General features: G+C 37.1%; 1 protein-coding gene across 1 annotated transcript in view; it reads right to left on the reverse strand.

Moving 5' to 3' along the window:
* Ntn4 (netrin 4) overlaps positions 1–22,833 on the reverse strand; it is a 97,858-nt gene that overhangs the window by 38,081 nt on the left and 36,944 nt on the right. Inside the window, exons 3-4 of the mRNA XM_042693191.1 lie at positions 18,917–19,195; positions 1,047–1,173 (exon numbers count right to left, since the gene is read on the reverse strand). Coding sequence (XP_042549125.1) covers positions 1,047–1,173; positions 18,917–19,195 — 406 coding nt within the window. The remainder of the gene's footprint in view (positions 1–1,046; positions 1,174–18,916; positions 19,196–22,833) is intronic.

Below are 22,833 nucleotides of genomic sequence, written 5' to 3' on the forward strand. Positions count from 1 at the left end.
ACTCCAGGAATTTTAGAGAAATACTTTAGATTCTCTTGATGACTGATTTATAGTAAGAATCTAGACTTTTTGTGGATGTCAACTGTATTTGAAAATATTTATGCTATTGTTTTTCATTGTTTCCTTGATGTGTTATGATATTTTGACCAGATTCATATCTTTAAAAACATGTATTGTAAGATAATTTAAGATTCATGCTTTGAGGAAATCCTTTACATTTCCTAGAAATGAAATAAATCAATTTGACTCGAAATTATGCACGGTAAGAGATTTCTCACAACTTCACCCATGGTACTTGTCTTTAAAAGTCCTTATAAAAAATGAAGCTTATGAATATAAACATTACTAAGGACATGTGAATTTCTCTCAACATTTAAAATTGCAAATAGAAAAGTAGTTTGTATTCGAATGTTTTTTACTTGCCTATCTAATCTCTAATCTCAAACCCAGAGTTAGTCCTATTTAAAAAAAAATCTCATTCTTAGTGATTTAATTTCAAATCTGATCCATCATTACAAGCATATTAAGTGAAAAGAAAACATGATGATATTATGGGAAAAGTTATCTAACTGGAGTCTTAAGACTTGGGATCAACAATTCCTGACTGTTTCATTTATTAACTTTGGCAAGGCACTTAATGAGCTTTAGTTTCCAGGTCTCAAAAATGGGATGAACACTACTTGCTTCATTGACTTGTTCTGAGAACTAAATTAAAAATAACCATTTTCTTTAGAGTTCCAGAGCTCACCTATAGTCCTTAGTTGCTCTTACGTCTCTCAGGGTTCCATTATATCAAGTTCTCAAGGAGAGTACTTATTTAGGTGCCACAAAGTATCTGAGCAAATAGATAACATCTTCTTGGCAAATCAATCCTATTAGCATCTTTGCAAACTATTACCAATGCTTGAAGAAATAATAGTGGTGATTGTATAAGTTACAGTCTCTGACACCCATTACTTCATATTTTGTTTTTAGAGATAACAATGGGTTCACAGGCAAGTTTCTACTACAAGAAGGCATTTGAGTATTATGATCTTGTTACTTACTTCTGCACTCATTAGGAGCCCCTGTTTTTCCATCAGCTGCCTCCCAGGGCCTGTCATTGTATAAGGGTGCGCAGTGCTGGCAGTTGCTGCCTGCTGTATTGTGCTTACACATGCACTTCCCATGGACCTGCAAACAACATTGAGAGCTGTGAGACAAATGAGGCCAAGAAGGGCATTCTTCCCACAATCTCATCCCATTGGTTGGCTTTAGCCATTGACATTTGTTCACTTTCCTGAAGAAGTTAGCTAGCAGGAAAATAAGATCCCCTAGCTAGTCTGTCTTGTTATTAATTAAAAAGATAAGTAATGCTTTTTTCTTGACTATAGGACATATGACACTAAGGAAGGGAAGGAAAAGGAAAGGAGGAGGAAAAGGGAGGAGAAGAGGAAGCAGGGGTGGAAAGGGAAGGAAAAAAAAGGAAGGAAAGAAGAAGTACTGTTAAGAAGTATTAAGTGAATATGCTAAAGATAAAGGCCAATAAGTGCCTCATACAGAAAACTTAGTCTCTGAGGCTGTGTCATGATGGGTATATAGGATTGTCTTTAGGGAGTAAAGGTAAGAAGAACACAAAAGGAATATTCAAAGGATAATCAATAAATCAGATGTATGCAATGGAGACATAAGTTCTGTCCAGATCTCTAAACTTCAGTCTCAAGAGGTCAGAATTTATCCTGTAGACGATGTTGATCAACTGAAGAGTTTTGAGTACGGAAATTATCAAAAAGTATGTAGATATACTTACTTTTCTTCATTCCAAAGCAAAATTCTACTTTTTGCCTATCTTGCCTATTATGATCTTCCTTCCCTTTCCCCTTTTACTGTTTCTTCTCTACATCTTCCTTTCCCAATAGCAGATGGTACCCACATGTATTTTTAAAATAACATTCAGAATCTCAAAAGGTTGTTCATTAATTATTGTTTACTGCCCTCTTCTATCTGTTGTACTTTAGGCTACTATTTATTGAGGGCTATATGAAGATAGATGTTGAAGAATATTGTTAGTTTTCTTTAGAGGAAATCAACTGCTGTCATAGCTTCAATTTATTAGGTTTGGTCTAAGGATGTCCAAGGACTGTTAGTAATTTCATTCCACTCATAGGTTCATCTTGTCCCACAAATTTCAGGCCTCAAGAGGTCACAGGTATTTGGGGTAACATCTCAAACATTCACATGTATCACAAGATAATGTTGAAGTGGTCAATTCCCTTTGGAATAAGGATTTTAGAGCATTCTCTTGCTCCCACATTTGAAGAATTGGGATGAACCTCCCAGGGTCTGAAAGATGCTATTCCAGCAAATTTTTCTGCATACAGAAAAATTCAAGGAGCTGTCATTTTGAGAATTACCAAAAATAGCTGTAAATCATTACCTACACAGTTTGAAATAAGAAATCCTTCCTCAGCGATACAACTGTTGCTGTTCAAGCTTGAAAGATCACCTACTATTTGATGCTCGTGAAAAATGTGCAAGTAAAACTAGGACTTCATTGAAAAAAACTTAGAAGTTAAACAGAGTGAGCTCTTGTTGAGTACAGAAACAAAAACTAGGTAAAGAACAGGAAAATGGGGTCATATGCTTAATATTTAGTTAAAGAAGAGTGGTATTTGGTTGTCTAATTGGAAAATAAGAAAAGTTAACAATGAAACTACAAGTATGAATTACCTAAGACATATTCTGGATATTGAAATAGTTCAGAAACACCTCGTTAATTCTAAGAATACTTTTCTGTTTTGATGTCGTTTTCATAGTTATAATTTCTTGAGTTTATTTTCTATTGATATTACTCTATTTTGCTAGTCTTTTGCAGCGCATTTATCTTCTAGAAAGGGTGTTTGGGCTAACAAAGGGTCTCTTACAAGCTTTGAAATTATTGAAGAAATTGCTGAGACAGTACGTTCACTTAGATCTATGCATACTTAGATCTATGCAGCTTTGTCAGAACTTTATTATATGTTCAAGCAAAATAGAGATAAAGGAAAATAGTATTTCTTTATACTTGAAGCTATTGACATAAGAATTTAAATGGGAAGCCGGGCGCCGGTGGCTCACGCCTGTAATCCTAGCTACTCAGGAGGCTGAGATCTGAGGATCATGGTTCAAAGCCAGCATAGGCAGGAGAGACCGTGAGACTCCTATCTCCAATAAACCACTAGAAAAACCGGAAGTGGTGCTGTAGCTCAAGTGGTAGAGTGCTTGCTTTGAGCTGAAGAGCTGAGGGACAGAGCCCAGGCCCAGAGTTCAAGCCCCACAACCACCCCCCCCCCCAAAAAAAAGAATTTAAATGGGAGAAAGATGAAGAAATTATTATCTTTTATATCCCATCATTGGGAGATATTCAGGACTTGCCTACAAAAGTTTTTCATTGTTGTTCCTGTCAGGACAGAAGACTTTTGGTAGTCAGATATCATGTCATTCAGGACAGTGACCATGACAAGAGTTTGTGAGAATGTGGTTACAGATAGCATCAAGCTTGTGCGATGGATATTCACTTATCAGGATGTTGCAGAATATTTAAATATTGGATGGATGATGAGCTTAGGCAGTCTTCATGGTGCTTTTGAGTCCTAAGGTTCTGTGATTTTAAGGACTTCTTTTATGTACTTTGGATACTATTATGTTACAGCCAACTATCTACAATTCTTTGTACTAGAAAAGATATGAATAACAGAGATAGCTCCTCTTGCTTTCTCAGCAGTGCAGAATGTTCCAGAATTATCTGACATCAAACAAGGGAGAGTCACACAATGTTTCTTCTTTCCCAATGTGACACAAACAGAAAGATAAATAAATACTAACAGTCTCTGAAGATAGACTTTTATTTTTCTATATACTGGTAATAATTAAACGAAAATTGTACTTCATTCATTTTTTTTCTTTCTGCTTTCTTCCCTACTTCATGGTTCCCATTGTTTGTGGCTAATCTCAGACTAAGTATTATTCTAGTTCCTCCTCTCACATAAAGATGTACTTTGTCATCTGGTGGTGATGCTCCCCCACATATTCACCACAATGGAATTTCAAAGCAGAAAGCAAGAAAAGTATTGGCAGATTCATGTTAGCTAGATTCTCTAAGGGAAATCTGGTAAAAATTTGCTTTCCAGCTGCTTTCCAAGAAAGATGGCAACAACTGGTGTTTGACTCTCTTGTTGTTTAAGTCTTACTAAAAATGATAACAAAAGGAGGTGGGAAATAAGATGTTTTTTTAGCTTAGTATTCAGAAATTTATGGATTTCATAAGTGAAATGATCACCTTGTATCATTATTGTTCACATTTACCTGACTTTATTTTCATTCATTATCATGCAACTTTGAATTCCAATGGAAAACAAATATTCTTTCTCATTCTCATTGAAAACTTTAAAAAAAGTTTTGTAAAAACAGGCTATAAACAGTGTTTATTGTATGAGGCAGAGGAAAGGGCCCACATGGGGACAGCGGCAACAACTAGTGGGCTTCTGTGTAGCTTAAAAAATGATTTAGAAAGTACAACAATGCTATGTAGCAATGTTAGACCAAATGAAAGTAAAAACAGATTCCTAAGGAGATAGTACGTTCCCTTTAGAGAAAAAGGATTAACTTCTAAAAGAATGAATTTCTTATGCATGAAAAGAGATAAATTCTAATAACAAGTTAATGTGTTAGATCTTGCTCTTCTTGTTCAGGACCAAAACATGCACAACAATACTACCTCAAAAACGTATGAATAGAAAGCATTGTGGGGAAAACATGTCTTTTCATTAATAAACATGACCTTTGCCCAACAAATATTTATGTGTTTTAATTTAACCAAAGTAAAAGTTCTGCTTGTGAAGATGAAGCACAATAATTGAGTTTGATGAAAATGGGCCATGAAACATTCTGTCAGAATGAGGCAAAACAGATTAAAGGCCAAGTATTCCAACTCTTGCCCAATAATCTAGATAGGAAGAAGGCAAGCAAAAATTAAAACCTTGAATTTTATTCTTTGGTCTATAATGGAACACTAGAGAAAACAGCTCTTATCAGAAAGCATGGTCAGCCTGGTGGCTCACACCTGTAATTGTAGTTACTCAGGAGGCTGACATCTGAGGATCACGGTCTGAAGCCAATCCAGCAAGACACTCTATGCTGCTCTTACCTCCAATCACCAAAAAACCAGAAGTGGAGCTGTGGCTCAAATATAGCACTAGTCTTGAGCAAAACAGCTCAGGAATAGTGTTCAGGACTTAAATTCAAGCATTATGACCAAGGGGGGGGGGGGTAGCGTGGTCAGTAAAATATAGATAGGTGTAGGACAAAAGCAGTTAGGACTACAGAATAAAAGTTGGCCAGCTGCAGGTAACCTGAAGTTCTTTTTGTAACAATTCCTTTCTTTAGTTCTAATAATTTCTCTGGTTCAGGAGATCTTCACAAAAATGCCCTTACCCTCAGGTGGGGCATAAAACGTATCAGCAGCCATTATCACCATCTGTTCTCAGTCCTACAACTGGACTCAGAATAGTCTGAAGGAGGAAGGGACTTGCTGGCATAGACAAAGGGAATGTCCTAAGGCAGAGAAGGAAAGAGCCAAAGACAAACTATGGCTACTTCACTAATTTGCCAAGAGCCTGCTCTGACTGACAGATCTGGGGAAAAAAAAAAGCATGAATGGAGCCAATGCAAATTTTGTAAGAAAGTGTTAAGCTTTTAGCATTCTGTATGGGAATCAAGTGCTTATCTGCCTCTCTCCAGTGGATTGTAAACTTTCAGAGAAGAAATGTCAATTTCTTTGAATTCTCAATAACTGACCTATAGAAGATTTTCAGTAAATATGTGCTAGTTTTTCATTCTGCTGATATTTACTTAGAGGAGCATTGAGAATTTAAGTTATTGAGATCAGTCCCATTTTAAAAAACTACTAAGAAGGCCACCAGCTAGTTTTGCATTTGAAGTGTGAACAAGATCCTTTCAACTGTTTATCACATTCAGCTTTGTTCACAGTACTTCCTGTAGAGGATGTATTAACTCATACCTAGTGTCTCCAGGAGATGGACTGGAAGCCTGAGGGATATGAGGGTCATGGAGATGATGAGAAATAACAACAATAGTAATAGTAATACAGCATTGCTTTACACTATCCTAGGCATTGTATAAATACTAGCTAATTTGTTCACACACACACACACAAAATCCTATAAGGTGAGTATAATTACTGTTAGACAATTTCACAAATGAGTAAACTGAGGCCCAAAGGTCTTAGTCATTCTCCCAAGGTCACAAACTCTACCAGTTTGACTCTAGAGTCCCCCAATTAATTACTGACCTATCCTTTTATATGACATTGGAGTGTGAATTTGAGGGGCACATTTTGACCAAGTCTCTCTAGGGTGACACTAAATGAAATGATGGGTATATCCCAAACTAACTTGTCCTTTAAGAGCTTTTCAGAATAGAAGCTAGTTTAAACTCCTGGAGAAGCCAGGCAGTTCTGAGGGTAAACAGTAAAGGGAAGATTGGTCCCAATTTCCTTCTGCTGACATGAATGAGTTCACAGCAAGTAGGGGCAGAGGATGCTTTTATATATTCATTGCTTCCATGTACAACTTTCCTATCTGCACACTGGAAATTCTGATGCCTCCTAGGGGAGTTTTCATGACACTGCAAGCATTAATAAGTCATAGGAAACTCCACTGAATAAATCGAAACTGCAAAAACAATGCAATTGAAGTCCTATTAAAATAGGTTCTGAGCCGGGCACCAGTGACTCACACCTGTAATCCTAGCTACTCAGGAGGCTGAGATCTGAGGATCTCGGTTCAAAGCCAGCCCGGGCAGGAAAGTCTGTGAGACTCTTATCTCCAATAAAAGCCACTAGAAAACCAGAAGTGGCACTGTGGCTCAAGCGGTAGAGTGCTCACCTTAAGCTGAAGAGCGCAGGGACAGCGCCCAAGCCCAAAGTTCAAGCCCCACAACCAACCAAGGGAAAAAAAAAAAGTGTTCTGTAGATAGCACCTCTGTTATGTTATCCCTAATCAGAATAGTCTGGAGAGGGATAGTAATATCATATGGGTGATGATTTTACAGTCAATTTTCATTGGGGTAATGAAGAATAATAAAGATTGGAACGGGTACTTAAAACTACTTTTGCTGAAAAATATTGACTATTTACTTTGGCCCATAAATTAATTAAAATCAAAGAATCAAACTAAATCAAATTAAAAGAAAAGCTAAGTAGTCCAGCTTCCTCCATTTTGTATCTGTATCCTTTGTCCTGAGACACTCTCTCCTGCAGTTACTTTACAGCCAGCCATCTTAGAAGCCAGGCAAGAGCAATAGGAGACTGAACCACTTGTTGAGAATCAAGGATCAAGACTCCTAGTATAGCAAGGCCCCACTTGGCCAATGCTGAGATAATGGACTATCTGCTGCCACATATGACCACCAGAACACATTTGTGACTGAGACTGCTTAACTATGCATAGTTTTTGCCTCCTGCCTCTAGTTCTTTGTCTATTTAAACCTATAGCTTGGGTCTGTACCCCAATAGCACTTCAGTTCCCTGAAGATGGACTGAAGTGTTATTGTCCTGTGGTTTCCTGTGCTTCTGAATAAATCTTCCTGTGTCCTTCATCATGTCTTTTTATTTGAAATAGAGGAGAGAATGGTTGGACCTGAACATGTGGAGCAACTGTAGTTTTGATGTGGGGTCTGAAACTCCAGTTTTAAGAACTCTGTGCAAAGCTAATGTTTCAGGTGCATTTTTTAGATGAGGATTGCTGGCTTATTTCCCTTTTTTTGCATGAATACATTTTGCATGTAATATATTTTGATTTTATCTGAGTGAAAGTGTATCTATCTCATTAAATATGCAGTTTACCATTAAAAAAATAGGAAATGAAGGGCTGCTCAGAAACACACACACACACACACACACACACACACACACACACACACAATGTATGCACTCCAAATTGTAGGCATTGATTTTCAAATCAATATGGTTTGGCAGAGTTTTAGTTTATAGTATCATGGCTAGAACTCATTAATACGGTAATTCTTTTTAAAGCCAACTGAGCCAGGTATTGATGTCTCACACCTGTAATCCTACCTACTAAGGATGCTGAGATCCAGGATCATTTGAAAGCCAGCCCAGGCAAGTAAAGTACATGAGCCAGGAAGATACATGAGACTCACCTCCAATTAACTACCAAACAAACAAACAGAAATGAATTTGTAGCTCAAGTAGTAGAGTGCTAGTTTTGAGTACAAAAGCTTAGGGACAGTGTCCAGGCCCTGTATTCAAGCCCCAAGACTGATACAAACAAAATGCCAACTAAGAGATATTAAAGTGTTCTCATTGATTTAAAATGCAGAATTGGCTCAATAGCACCTTTTTTGCAAGCAAGTAGTGCAGTATAAATGTTGAGATCCTGAGTACTTTTAGGTAGGAGTCTCTTTCCATTTAGTGAAATTATTTCTTAGAACAAAACAAATCTTTCCTTTTGTGGAGCCAGGAATAGAGACTACTTTTCTAACTATGGACTTAAAAGGTTCAAATATAGCACTTGCTAGGGAAACTTCATTAACCTTTCTTTGCATAGTTCCCTAATTATTAACATAGTATTCTTATAGCTGAGAAAAATCATGATATACTCTTAAAATGGGCAAAAGTATACATTTCTAGGCTATCTCTGTGTCTTATTATCATTTATTTATATCTAAGTTATAGCAAACTAATAGTAATGCAAATAATTCTTATCAAACTCACATCAGTTTTGTTTGCTAGAATGCACATGGCCCCTTATACTGATCTGATTTGCAATTATTTATAAATATATTTCAGCATTATTTGCTTATACATGTGTGATTCTTTGAATTTTTATTTGAATTGGTTGTAATATTTTACTGGTCCTTAGTAATAGATTAAATATGTCTGCATAGTATCTGTTAATATATCAGTGAGAGTCATGTCTTTTTCTTTTAAATTTTTATCCATTTTTATTTGTTTGAAATAGAGTCTGGCTGTGAACCAGGCCAGACTTGAACTTAATGATCTTCCTGCCTCAGCCTCGGGGATGCTGGCATTACAGGTGTGAACCACTGTACCTGGCTTTAAAATTTTATTCTTCAGCACTTCCATTTATTACCCTCCCTATGTTACCTAAAGATTTTTTTTTTCATCAGTTATGAGACTTGAATTTTGGGCCTGGGAGCTGTCCCTCAGCTCTTCAGCTCAAGGCAAACACTCTACCACTGAAGCCACAGTGCCACTTCTGGTTTTCTGAGTGGTTTATTGGAGTTAAGAGTCTCACAGACTTTCCTGTGTGGGCTGGCTTTGAACCGGGATCCTCAAATCTCAGCCTCCTCAGTAGCTAGGGTCACACGTATGAGCCACCAGCGCTCAGCTTACCTGAAGATTTTTTTTTGTTTCATTTAAAATAAAAAATAATTAAAAATTGACTTCTAAAAATGGAAATTTAACATGCTTTATATAGGTAAGTGGGTTTGAATACTTATGTTTTCTGAAGACTGATATAACTAGTTTCCTTCTTTCTTTACCATCAGGCACTTTTATCTTCCTTCTGGGAAAACATTTCTGTCATAAAAGTACAAATAACATTGAACTAAAAACTATAGTGCCCATAAGGCTCATGAAGATGGCATGTAGATAAGATTGTATGATGACTAATTTGAGAGCTTTCTTCCCTCCTTACCACTACTTCATTGCACAGAACTCTTTCTCATTTGTTCTTGATTTCCAGTGTGTGTGGGGGGGGGGGGGGCGTGGGGGCACGCGCACACATGCACGTGTGTATGCTCAAGGCTAGAACTCTACCACCTGAATTACAGCTCTACTTTTGGCTTTTTGTTGTTGAACAACTGGAGTTAAGAGTCCCATATATTTTCCTAACTCAGCTGGCTTTGAACCATGATCTTCAGATCTCAGCCTCCTGAGTAGTTAGGATTACAGATGTGAGCCTTTGGTGTCTGGCTTCCAGTGTGTTTTAAAAATTATTCTGACTACTGGGCTTTGAAAAATAATTTGGGTGCAATAGATAATTTATTACAAATGAATTGGGCTAAGATGTATGTGTGTGTGTGTGTGTGTGTGTGTGTGTGTGTGTATAATTTGGTTTCAGATTTACATGCATGTCATGTCAATATAAGAAAGCATGATGATGATGATGATGATGATGATGATTGTTGGTCCTAGGGCTTGAATTCAGGGCTTGGGCACTGTCCTTGAGCCTCTTTATGCTCAAGGCTAGTGCTCTACCACTTTGAGCAACAGTACCACTCCTGGCTTTTTCTGAGTAGTTTATGGAGATAAGAGTTTCATGGACTTTCCTGCCAGGGCTGGCTTTGAACCGGGACCCTCAGATCTCAGCCTCCTGAGAAGGACAATGTTTGTTAAGGCATTTATTTTAGTGTCACAAGGTGGTACATGCTTCTGTGTTTCTCATTGGCTGCAAGCAGCCATCTGCTGTGTAGATAATTTTCTAAGGCCCAAGAGTGATGTTATAAATACCTAAATGGTCCTTGACAGAAAAAAGGATCCTCACCCTTGTAAGTTAGAACATCATATTGGCTCCCTCCCCACTAGCAGCCACAATTTCTCCAACTGCAAATATCACTAGACTTTGTGCAATTCTTGTCCATTGGCAAATTTTGAGTCCCCTGTAATTCTGAGTTTCCTGACATAGTACACAGATGATTTGAATTTTCTCTTAAGCCAAATGGCTGCCTGATTAACTAAGCTCAGTTATGAGGACAGCTGCTACAAGGCCATGCAGTTTGCTCCAACTCTGCTCTTACATGTGACCCCCAGTTAGTTTGGTTTTCATAGTTTTACTTTGCACTTGACTTTTTATACACCAACTTGTCCAAGGTCACATAGGAAATCAGTGGCAGAATAGGGAGCAGAACTCCCAAGAGATTCCTAAAATATTAGAAGCTCCATCTTAGAACAGTGATGTCATCAAGGGAATGTTTAAAATTCTTCCCACAAATACCTAAAATAATTTCTTATATTGTAATCTTATTGATGGGGGAAAAAGGAATCATCTCAATTTTAATTTATTAATACCTGTTTAATTTTAATCATTAGTAAAAATAGTAAACATGGATTAACGATATTTAAGTGTTAAAAATCTTAATATGTTTTAAGGCAAGAACCTGGGAAAGTGGGCAAAAGCAAAAGCAAATAGACTCATTCGGTAGGCAATTTATCTGTTAAGCAGAGTTTGACATGAGAATGAAGGAAGGTTTTGTTCTGTCTTTTAGGATTTAGCTGAGTTTTTATAATGAGTTGGGGGCCAGGTAAATTCTATTAGAATTACTGTGGGGGTTGTTAAGTACTTTTCACCCCATTCACATTCACTTGCTCAATGTGTTCACATAGCTTTTGCTTATTTTAAAGGAAAATTCCTTTGCAAACTACTTTGCATTCTCTTACAAAGTTTTTTTTTTAGATTCATTCTAGTTCTCATTTCCAACTGTTTTCCTTCTCTCCTGACAGCTCTGTGCGACTGTCACTCAGTATTCTATCCAGTGTAGAGGGTATTACAAAAGTTGACTTGTTTAAGATAAATGAGCCCCTGATTGTAGTACAAGAAGCCAGTTGCTAGGACATATTTTCTTCCGTAGTTTTTTGTTGTTGAATTAATTCATTCAGATGATTCTCTTCACATTGGAAAATTGCCTGTTTCTAGGTGAGTCTTGTAAAACACAGTCTTTATCACTGAGCAGCTGATATGCAAGATCAAAGTAGAAATAACTGATTTATCAAAAAGCTGTGGGGCTGGAGGCATGGCTCAGGTCATAGAGCACCAGCCAATGAGCAGAAGCAAGCAAAAGAAACTGCGTTTGAATCCTGGTCTCAGACAAAAAAAAATCTGCTTTTTAGCAATTCTTATCAGAGTAGACAGCCATTAAGAAATCTGTGATCATCTGCATGTGGCCAGAAACAGCAATCATTGAAAACATCTATCTTCTTCAAAGCTCCTGTAACCAAAGATGTTGATTTTAAAACATTTTAGTGACCAGGACTTGAAAAGAAATATACTAATTCTTCAAAATTCCTATTTAAACAGTTTTTTTGGTTTGGTTTGGTTCATTGTTGTTGTTTTTTTAAACTTTGTATTTTCTTAATGAGATAGGATTCACATAACAGAAATTTATCATTTTAATCTTTTTAGTGTATTATTCATTGTATTATTCATTTAGTGTATTATTCAGTATATTTACTTCTGTATGATTTATTGCCAGGATATAGAAACAGCAGATTTTTTTCTTTTGTATTTTGAACATACACCCTACAACCTTATTAAACTTGTTTATAAGGTCTAATAGTTCTTAGTGGGGTTTTTTTCTCCCTATAAAAGATATATGTCATCTATGAATAAACACTATATTATTTCTTCTCCTCTAAGCTGGATGCCTTTTCTTTTTCTTGTTTAGCTGCCATGGTTAGAATTTCTGGTACAAAACTGAATATATGGTGCAAATAGGCATCATCTTCCTGTTCCTGATTATAGCATGTGGAGGAAAGCATTTGGTCTTGAACCACTAACTAGGACTTTTTATGGATGACCTTTAGTATTTTGAGAAAATCCTTTTCTATTTATAATTTGCTCAGTAATTTTTTCATTTTTTACAAAAGAAGTTGGGTTTTATCAAATTCTTTATCTGCTTCTCTTGAGAAGATCAGGTACTTTTTATCCTTATTTATGATTATGACATCAACATTGGTTTATTTTCTGATGCTAAACCAACCCCAAATTCAAAATATATAGGCATCTAGATTTTCATTGGATAAATATTTATGGTCAAAATATAATACTCTCTTCTTAGGAGGAAGTATACTCTTTCTAATAATTAGAAAACATAGTGAATAAAATGTATTAGTCATGACTAATTTAGTCATAACTAAGTAAAATAAAAATATTTTAAAGATTTATCTTAACTAAAATGCCTAATTCTACAGAATGATTATGTTAGAGGCTTTTTTTTAAAAAAAACTTGTGAAAATTTAATACAATAAATTGGAAAAACAGTATAATTTATCATGTTGAGGGAATAGCTGATATATTTGAGTCAATCTATGTCTTACGAGATACTTTTGTGTCTTTAGTTTCTGGGCATTCCATATAAGCAGGTATTTCTATGTTTGAATGGAATAATTTATTCCTAAAACTTGTACATTGTAAACTTTAAAAATTACCACTATTTAACATCTCAAGCACAAAGAGCCGGCCCTTGCTTCTCTACATCTGTGTTGCACAGTAGCAGTTTAATTCTCTGGCAAGGCTGTTTCTATCTCAGTTCAGAATCTAAGAGAGTAAATAGAGTGGAAGGTCTCAGATAAATTAAGAATACATAATCTCACACTGAAGCAAATTGGCAGGCCTTGTGTTTGGTTCATATTAGGAATATATTGTGTCACCATTGGTGATAGATTAACATATCTTCAGATTCTAATGGGAACAATGAAACAAGTAGGGTTGCTACTGCCTTTCAGTAGCAGCAAAAATCCAAAATGTTCTCTTCCTAATGAAGCCAAAGATATCCATTAGCTATCCCCCAAAAGACAACCACTTCTAAATTAGTTACTTGCAGATTATCTAAAGTGATTGCTTTCATTCTTTCTCATTTTCTTTCCGTTGGGCAATCCACTAATCATTGAATGAAGGACAAATGAAAATTAATACTAATATCTTGGTCCATAAGAAAATGTGGATGATGTGAATATATTGCCTATTCCTGTAACAAGAGGCTTTATTAAGATTTTTCTTGGTAACTACTGGGGTGACAATAGAAGTTTAGTAGTCAGAAGTAATGAGTGTGAATTATTGCCCTGTTACTGTGACTTCAGATAATCAAACTAGCCTCTCTACTTTGATTTCCTTTATCTTCAGAATAGGTATAAAACCATGTTCCTCCCAAGTCACGGTAAGGATTCAGAGCTGGGCATGGTGCTACCTATCTGTATTCATAGCACTTATCAGGCTGAGAAAAGAGTATGATGAGTTCAAGACCAGCCTGGGCTACATAGAGACATCCTGTCTCAAACCAAACCAACAAACCAAACAACAACAAAACCCTTTATAAAAGTTAGAGCAGCTAAACTTTGGTGATAAGAATTGTCTTTGCTCTTTTACATCCTTACATTAGATAAAATGGTTCATCATGACCTTTTTTTTTTTTTCTGCTCTTGGCATAATGTCATCCCTGTGTGGATCCCTGCCTTTCATAGCACAGCAATAAGAAAATGGACTTTGGTGTCTGGCACCAACACATAACTCTACCTTTATTAGCTTTTAGGAAGTCAGTTAACATTTGCAAGCTTCAGTTCCTCATCTATGAAAGAAAGTTATGAAACTTTATATAGTTATCATAAAGAATAAAATCAATATTTTCAGTATGAGAGCATAAGACCTGGCACAGTAAGTGGTTAATTATAATTATTTGTATTTGTAACATATGGCGGTTAAAATGTTCAAATCTATAAATTTAGACAAAACTAATTTATAGATGTTCATATCCAAACATGCATGTATGTTTTATTATATAGGAATATTAAAATTTTTTATTTAATGATCCCACTTAATAGCTTAGTAATTATGTTAAAATCTTCTGTTCTTTTCCTTAAGATTGTGAAGATTTGCCAAGCACTGGTGGCTCATACCTTTTATTCTAGCTACTCAGAAGGGTGAGATCTGAGGCTTGCAGTTCAAAACCAGCCCAGGCAGGAAAGTCTGTGAGATTCTTATCTCCAATTAACCACCAGAAAATTAGAAGTAGAGTTGTGGCTCTACATGCTAGAGTGGTACCCTTGAACAAAAAAGCTGAGGGACCAAGCTGAGGGACAGCACCCAGGCCCCACAACTGACACTGACAAAAAAAAGATTATGAAGATTCAACAGAGTTCTAAGTATACTTTGGTTTTTCAAAAAATAGTAACGTGTGTGTGTGTGTGTGTGTGTGTGTGTGTGTGTGTGCGCGCACATGCGTGCGTGCATGCATGCATGCATGCGTGTGAGCGTGCACCAATATAGAGCTATAACTCAGAGCCTGGGTACTGTCCCTGAGCTTTTATGCTCAAGGATAGTGTTGTACTAGTTGAGCCACAGAGCCATTTCTGGCTTTTTGGTGGTTAGTTGTAGGGAAGAGTTTTATGCACTTTCCTGCCCAGGCTGGCTTTGAACTATAATCCTCAGGTCTCATACTCCTGAATGGCTAGGATTACAGGTTTCCAGCTTAATGAATTTTTTAAAAAAGATGAAAATAATGGTCTTAAATATGCTCTGAAATTATGACACATAAAATATGTAAACACTAATACATAAATAAGTATACTGATTCAGTTGCTAAAAACTTTTGGAATAAGACAATATGAATAATTCTAAAACCTGCTTTAAATAGCCAGGTGACTAAATAACTATCATTAATTCCATTAATATGGTTCCACAGGTCTCAACGTTGACACTGAGATATAAAACACATAGTCATAATATTGACTCTGTTTGCTAATGAGTTTCTGATAACAAAAGAAAAGCCACCTTCACAAGTATAGCTCAAAGCACTTAAATTTCACATGGTACTCTGAGACCTCTGTGTAAGCCAATGGATATTTTAGTAAAACTCCAAAATGCTCCACATTCCTTCTTATTCCCATCCATTATCCAACAGCTGTAACATCACCAGCTGTTAGGAAACAGTTCTCCACAGCTGCAAAGAGAAGAACACTTAAAGTCTTTTCTTCACATAATTCCTGGGATCTCAACAGGCTGGAGTCAAAGTAGAGTTTTTCTTGCCACAAACCCCCTAATACTGTAAATATGTCAAACAGCACATAATCAAACATTTATTTTTGTCATTACTGGAAAAGAAGTGGATGAGGGAGAAAGTGTAGACAGAAGTGGCTAAGATATTAAATATAATAGTAACAGCAATGTAAGTTGCCTTTACCATAACCCAGACACTGGCCATCATATTTATTTATTTATTTACTTACTTTTGTGTTGGTCCTGGGGTTTAAACTCATGGTCTGGTTGCTGTCTCTTATCCTTTTTTTCCCCTCAAGGCTCTCTACCACTTGAGCCACAGCTCCATTTTCCAGCTTTTTGGTGGTTAATTAGAGTTAAGAGTTTCATGGACTTTCCTAATTAGAGTTAAGAGTCTCATGGACTTTCCTGTCTAGGCTGGCTTTGAATCATGATCCTGAGATCTAAGCCTCATGAGTAGGTAGGCTTACAGGCATAAACTGCCAGCACCTGGCTTGCCATCATGTGTTTGAATCTTCATAGTAACTACAGAAGTGCATATCCTTATTTCAGAAACTGTGACTCAGTGACAAGGAGTAAATGCTGGGATGAGTCACATTCAGGTTTGTGTGGCTTCAATACTAGGTTCTTAAGCCTTGCATTCTTCTGTTTTCTACAAGATAAAGAGGTAAAAAAGTAAAACTGGAAAAAGCTAAAAGGAATGATCTGGGAAGAAGGGGGGGGGGTCATGTAGAAGGTGGTATTATTTAAATTTTTAAATTTTTTCTCCCAAAGAAAGGAGCAAAGCCTAAAATCTCACTTAGCTTTAGAAATAAACCAAGTATCATTTCCATTAACTTCCTTAACTCACTATCATTAGCCATGAAAACTTCTAGCCCTTATTATATCAGATTTCATTAAGTAGTTACTCATTCCAGCAACAGCGTGAGCTGTGAGAACCAGCATAGGGTTCTCAAACGCTAGCAAGCATCTGAATCATCTGAGGAGCTTTTTACATAGATTGGTAGGCCCTTCATCTATACTCTTTGATTCTGTAGGTCTTCTGTAGAGGCTGAGAATCTGCATTATTTTTCACAAGCTGTCAGGTAATACTAAGCAACCTGAGGTGAGGCAGGAAATGAGGTTTTCATTCTATGGAGCCCTCTCACTCTTAACTTCCTTCAGAAATGGAAAAACATTTCATAATCCCCTCTACTTGGCTACTTAATTTCTTCTTAGAGGCTCACTTTATTGCTGACAGAATATTGTATAGAATAATTTTATTTTAAGGCTTCTACAAAAGTCTGTTGAACCTTGAGTGAATAATTATGCCTTACTGAAACTGTCAAAATAAAGAGAAACTTCTGGAGTTTTTTCCCCTTAGGAAGTATTGATAAGTCTTTGGAAGTTTATATTCAGAAAACTTATTAATTTTTTTAAAGAAATGACTTTTTAAATGGACACTCATGAATGTTTCATAAAGCTTTTTGACGATGCTGGCAATTCAGTCCCATTGATGAAAGCTTTTCAGGTTGTCATATAGGTCATTCATTCTACAAATATTTATAGTCTGCCTACTCTGTGCTACATTATGGTGTCTCTAGGAGTGACTTGGTCCTTTTGCTCAGGACTCTACTTTGAAGTGGTCTTATAAAGCTTGGATTATAAGAGACAGTTTAGGAAACGAAAGGCCTGTGTGTTGTACTTTCACTAATTCACTAAATATAATGGTGGAAATTTATGAGCAGCCTACTTGACACAAGCCTTTTAGTTTATAGACAGTATAGTAGATAGATCACGGGCTATTTTGAATTCAAACCATAACCTGAATGGATCAAGATATACCAAAAGTATTACAAACTTTGTTTGAGGCACTATTTCAAAGGTCCTTTGGTGTCTAGAAACCAGGGGGTATTTATTGCATGAAAGCTGCATTCTTTCCTACTTCAGAAGCCTGAAATTTACTTCTAAAAGTAATAGACTATTTCTCGCTTTGTTATTCATTACTTGCCTGCCTCTCCCTAAGACCATGACCTTCCTGAGGACAGAGACTATATGATTTTTGCATCCTCAGGACTTAATTGTCCTATTCATCTGAATTACCCCATCAATGCTAGTGATTCAGCCCAGCCAGCACATGTTGTCATGCTAGCTAATTGATCCTTGGCTCCTGGTAGTCCAGCCTATACCAAGATGGGAGAAAGAAAAATATGGAATCTACCCTTTAACAATGCAGCAAGGATACTCTGAGGCCTTTTTACTTTTCTGTGTGGGTTTTCTTTGCTCAGAAATGTCAAAACAACATATAAAATTAAAGGAGTAGAGTGTTATCCTAGTTACCTTCCCCTTGCCTAATCCTCATACATGGCTCTAAATGTGTCCCAACAAGACACTTGTTATCTGAGACCTTCTGTTTCTTTCTGGAAGATGATGAAATATGGACAAATAAATGATGATACTAACTTTTTATCATCTTCCTATTTCTCTGATGCAGTCATTCAAATGTTTGCTGACCTCCTACTTCTGGCTCAGCTAACACATTAAGTCTTGAGGATGCAAAAATCATACAGGCTGTGTCCTCAGGAAGGTCATGTCTCCAGGGGAGGAGGCAGGCAAGTACAAGTTCAGAGGAAGCACAAGAGAAGACAGAGAGGTTAACTCTGCCTTAGAGTTCAGGGAACTGGGGGTTCTTCACAGAGGATCCTTCTTATTCACGCTACTGGCTAGAAAGCAAAGAGACCAGGCATTAAGTTGAGGTTCTTTTTTTCTCTACTTCAAAATCTACTCAACAATGGTCCCTATTTACTGCCAAAGCTGGCTTCAGTGCAGTAATGCCACTAATATGATTATGCCTGCCTCTTGCTACTGATCACCTTACACTTCCTATCTGAAGGCCACAGTATTAAAAACTGGCATGGATGTTTTCCAAGGAATCTAGTTATCATGCTTGACTATGATTCTAAAATTGAAGCTTCAAAAACAAGTTATGAGGCACTTTAAAGGATGGTTGTGGCAGTAGAAGAGAGAAAGAAACAAGAAATGCTATGTTGGCATATAGCAACATTCAGGAAATTTAGACAACTAATGCCCAAAGCTGAAGGTAATTTGTGGTTTCTTTTTCATAGATTAGGATTTATTTTACCTACCACATGGAATGTTCCTGGGGCCTTGACAGGTCTGAAGCCATCAACAGGTACGCACTGATCAGCATGGCCATTGCAGAAACAACTGCCCTTGACGATGAAATCATAGATTGCATAGTGTGTAAAATGTTGAGGCTTTGTATTCAGGTCATTTCGGTGGCAGGGACAAGACTGCCGTTTTAGCAGCTGCACACGGAGGTTGGTGATCTTCAGCTGCTCCTGAACTTTGGCACTATAAGGGTTCTCCACATCATATGGTGGTGACAAAGCTCTGAAAATAACCTGTAAAGAGAAATAACATACCATGTGTGCACAGGACTGTATGCAAACCCCAAATTGTTTGCCCAGTGTACTCCAGTTTAGTTTTTATGTCTTGTTATCTGTGAGTGATGAGATAACATAGACCATAGTTACACCTGGAGAAAGACCCACCTTCTTATTCTAAGGAACAGATGTGTGGCCTGTGTAGATATAGACTAAGTATACATTTAAGTAGCCTGCAGAGATTTGGCTTCTTGAGAAGGCAGCCAGGTATAGATCTTGAAGAAAAACATTGTTAGCAGAAGGAACAGCAAAATTAAATGCCCTGCAATGTACTCAAGCTTGACTTGTTCCAGAAAGAACAAACAAGGTCAGTGTGAAGCCAAGTGTGGTGGTGCACAGCCTACTTGGAGATTAACATGGAAAGATCACTTGAGCCTGAAAGTTTGAGACCAGACTGGGCCACATAGTGAGACTCCATCTCAAAACAAAAATGAACATCACTGTGACTGTCTGTGACCGGAGATGGAGGAGCAAAAGTGGCTAGAACAGACAGAAAACATGTGCTAGGTAACATAAAGCAAACCCTTTAGTGGCTAAAGTTAAGAGATTTTCTAACTAGTGAAAACACTGGAAGGCTGTAGACAGAGAAGATATCAAATTTGAACCGTTGTTGTTGTTGGCTGTGGGGCTTGAACTCTGAGCCTGGGCACTGTCCCTCAGCTCTTTAGCTACCACTTCAAGGCTACCACTCTCCACCTGAGCCATAGAGCCACTTTCAACCATTGTATTTTTTAAAAGGGATACCTTCAGTTTGGGGGAAAGACTGGATTTTTTTTGTTTTATATTTATTTATTTTAAGAGTGATGTCAGAGAGGTTACATTTATATAAGTAAAGTAATGAAGGTAATGAGTACATTCTTGTTGAACATTGTTATTCTCCCTGTTTTCTCCCACTTTCCCGCCCCCATCATTGCTGCTCCCCGCCCCCCCCCCCCCCCCCCCCCGGTTGTAAAGTTCATTTCTAACATAGTGTCTTGTGAGTATCACTGTTGCATTGGTTCATCCTTTGTCATTTGTCTCACCATTTTGTTATTCCTTTATCCTTCACCAAAATGGATAAACATATATACAAGACACAGGGTACCAAAATCAAAACCAGTGACAACAGGGGATAAATCAAAGGGGAGAAAAGCAAAAGAAAAAAGAAATAACTTCTTTACTCTTATTTATTTAGGTGCTGAGTATTGGACCTAGGGCCACAAGCATGCTAAGCATGTGCTCTACCACTGAGTGCCCTTAGTTTTTGCCTTTTAGAATGCAGTCTGGATTCTAGGCTAGAATCCAGTCTAAGTCCAATCCCCAGCACCTAAATAAATAAGAGCAAAGAATTTAAACAGGTAGACTAGTTAAAGAGCAATTGCAAAATCAAGTTTAGAAACTTACATTTTTAAATGAAATATGCACTTTCAAATACTAACCAGTTATTGATTGGGGCTACACTACTACTGCTACAAACACCTTAAGGTTTCTAGAACTGTCTGATAAGCTTGTAGCACCTTTGTTCTTCATGTCCTTATCTATAGTAAAAATACTTCCCTTGAGGACAGATTTGGTTTCTGAAATAGTCAAAATCACTTAAAGTATAGGGAGAAAAGTGACTGTCAAGTTGGTTAGCAGTACTTCAATGCAAGGTTAATTATCAAAATTTCTTATTCTGCAGTTTATAGACTCTAAGGGCAATTTAAAACTGGTTCTGAGATGGAAACTGGAAGACTACTGGGAAGCTTTTGGGTATGTGTGAATTAATATATTATAGGAGGGTGACAAAGAAGCTCTGGGTTGAGTGGCACAAAACTCTCTAATGGATCTGTTATCTGGGGGAGCAAGGGTCTGGTGAAAAAGGAAATATTTTGATAAGCAAGTAGTATGAAAATAAAGTCATGATCAAATATAGAAAAAACGTTTTTTGAAAAACTTCCATTTAGTAAGAAGGTATCCAAAAGTAACTTACAGAAAAAAAATGATTTAGGAATAATTTGGCTATAAAAATTTTGTCACATAATATTTTTCTTCACAAAAAGCATTGAAAAGACAAAAAAACAAAAAATGAGAGTGTAGGATCACATCTCCAGATCTATAGGAAACAGAATTGTCCTCAGCAAAACATCATCGCAGGAGGTGGTAACTCAAGGTACACCCAGCCTCCATGAATAGCCAGAATGATTCTCTAGAAACAATAGCTGGATCACTTCATTCCCTTGACTCTCCATCTCCATTCCAACACCCCATTTTCTTCAGAATAAAATACTAGCTCTTCAAATGGTTCTGCCATATTTTTGTTCATAGTAGTACTACTTGACATTTTCTATGTAGTTGACTTTCCAGTATACAATTAAATTTCTTAGGGGCGATCACTGTTGTGTCCCAGGTTAGTGCTTGGCACACAGTAGATATTTAATAAATTTTTGGTAAGTGACTTAATCACAAATTTATTCTTGCTGCTTAGGTAATAGATAAGGACTCCAAAAAACTTCCTTATGTTCTACATAGATTGACACGCTGAGTTCCATGTTATAGTATTAGAAGGTGAGAGGTAATAACTTGTTTTGTGCAAACATTGTAATAATTAAACCATGTGTATACATTTTTATTTAGTTAGAAACATGTAAATCTTACTTAAAAAGCTACTTCTAAAATAATATTCACTACACCTATTTACAGGTGAAGTGGTAGAAAACAACATATTTGGGAATAAATTTTTCCAGCAAAGTAATAGGTCATGTATTTGAGAGTCAGTGTAGAAATCGTGCCTTTTTCTTGTAAAGATAGAAACCAGAACATGGTTTCATGTTTTCATATTTTGAAAGACAAAAAACTTGACTGCACTGTGGTTTTAACTGGGATTTATTTTTAAGATGCCATTGCAAACACTAGCATTTTTGTTAGATGTTCATGAAGAACTCTTGCCCTAAGTAGTATAAATGATGTGGCTACCCTACTGTTTTACCAATCATAGTAACACAAGGACAAAGGAAAGAATAACTCAGTGCTGACCAAAGAAGTATTCTGCTGAAAAGTCTATGGTGCACTTCTGTATGTTGTCTGCCCACCCTTTCCTTTTCCTGAACATTGGTGGCAGCTGTTTGGTCTCTTGGTTCCGGTCACATATTTACCCTTGACATTTACCCTAGCTCCCTCTCTCTCCCTTCCCTCTGACCCCTCCCTGTCTCTGGGAGTTGGTTCAGCAAAGCTGGAGGAAGATCTCTCAAGGTTTGGGACAATTTAGAAGCCCTTTTTGCTTCCTGATCTCAGCCTGTGGAGGCTGAATGGCAGCTCTGTCTGGGCGTGCATGACACCACAGTTGGCACGCTGCTATCAGTAGGGAAGGGACATCATGACCCCGGAGGCTGCCTGCTGGAAGGGATACAGCAGAGTGCCACAGACACAAAAGTCAACGGGAATTTAAACCATGAAATCTATTTTTTTTTTTTCCAGAAAGGAGACGCCTTAATCTGATACCCTGGGAAGTGGATCTAGCCTGGATCAGGAAACAAAGAAGCTTCTGGCAAGTCGCCCTTTGGGTCCCACCCAGGTTTTCTCCAAATGTCCCCAGAAGAAACCTGTGTGGCACTACTGAAATGAAGAAAGACAAAATT

Source organism: Dipodomys spectabilis, unplaced genomic scaffold, assembly GCF_019054845.1.
Source record: "Dipodomys spectabilis isolate Male_0828 unplaced genomic scaffold, ASM1905484v1 ptg000163l, whole genome shotgun sequence".
Taxonomy (NCBI): domain Eukaryota; kingdom Metazoa; phylum Chordata; class Mammalia; order Rodentia; family Heteromyidae; genus Dipodomys; species Dipodomys spectabilis.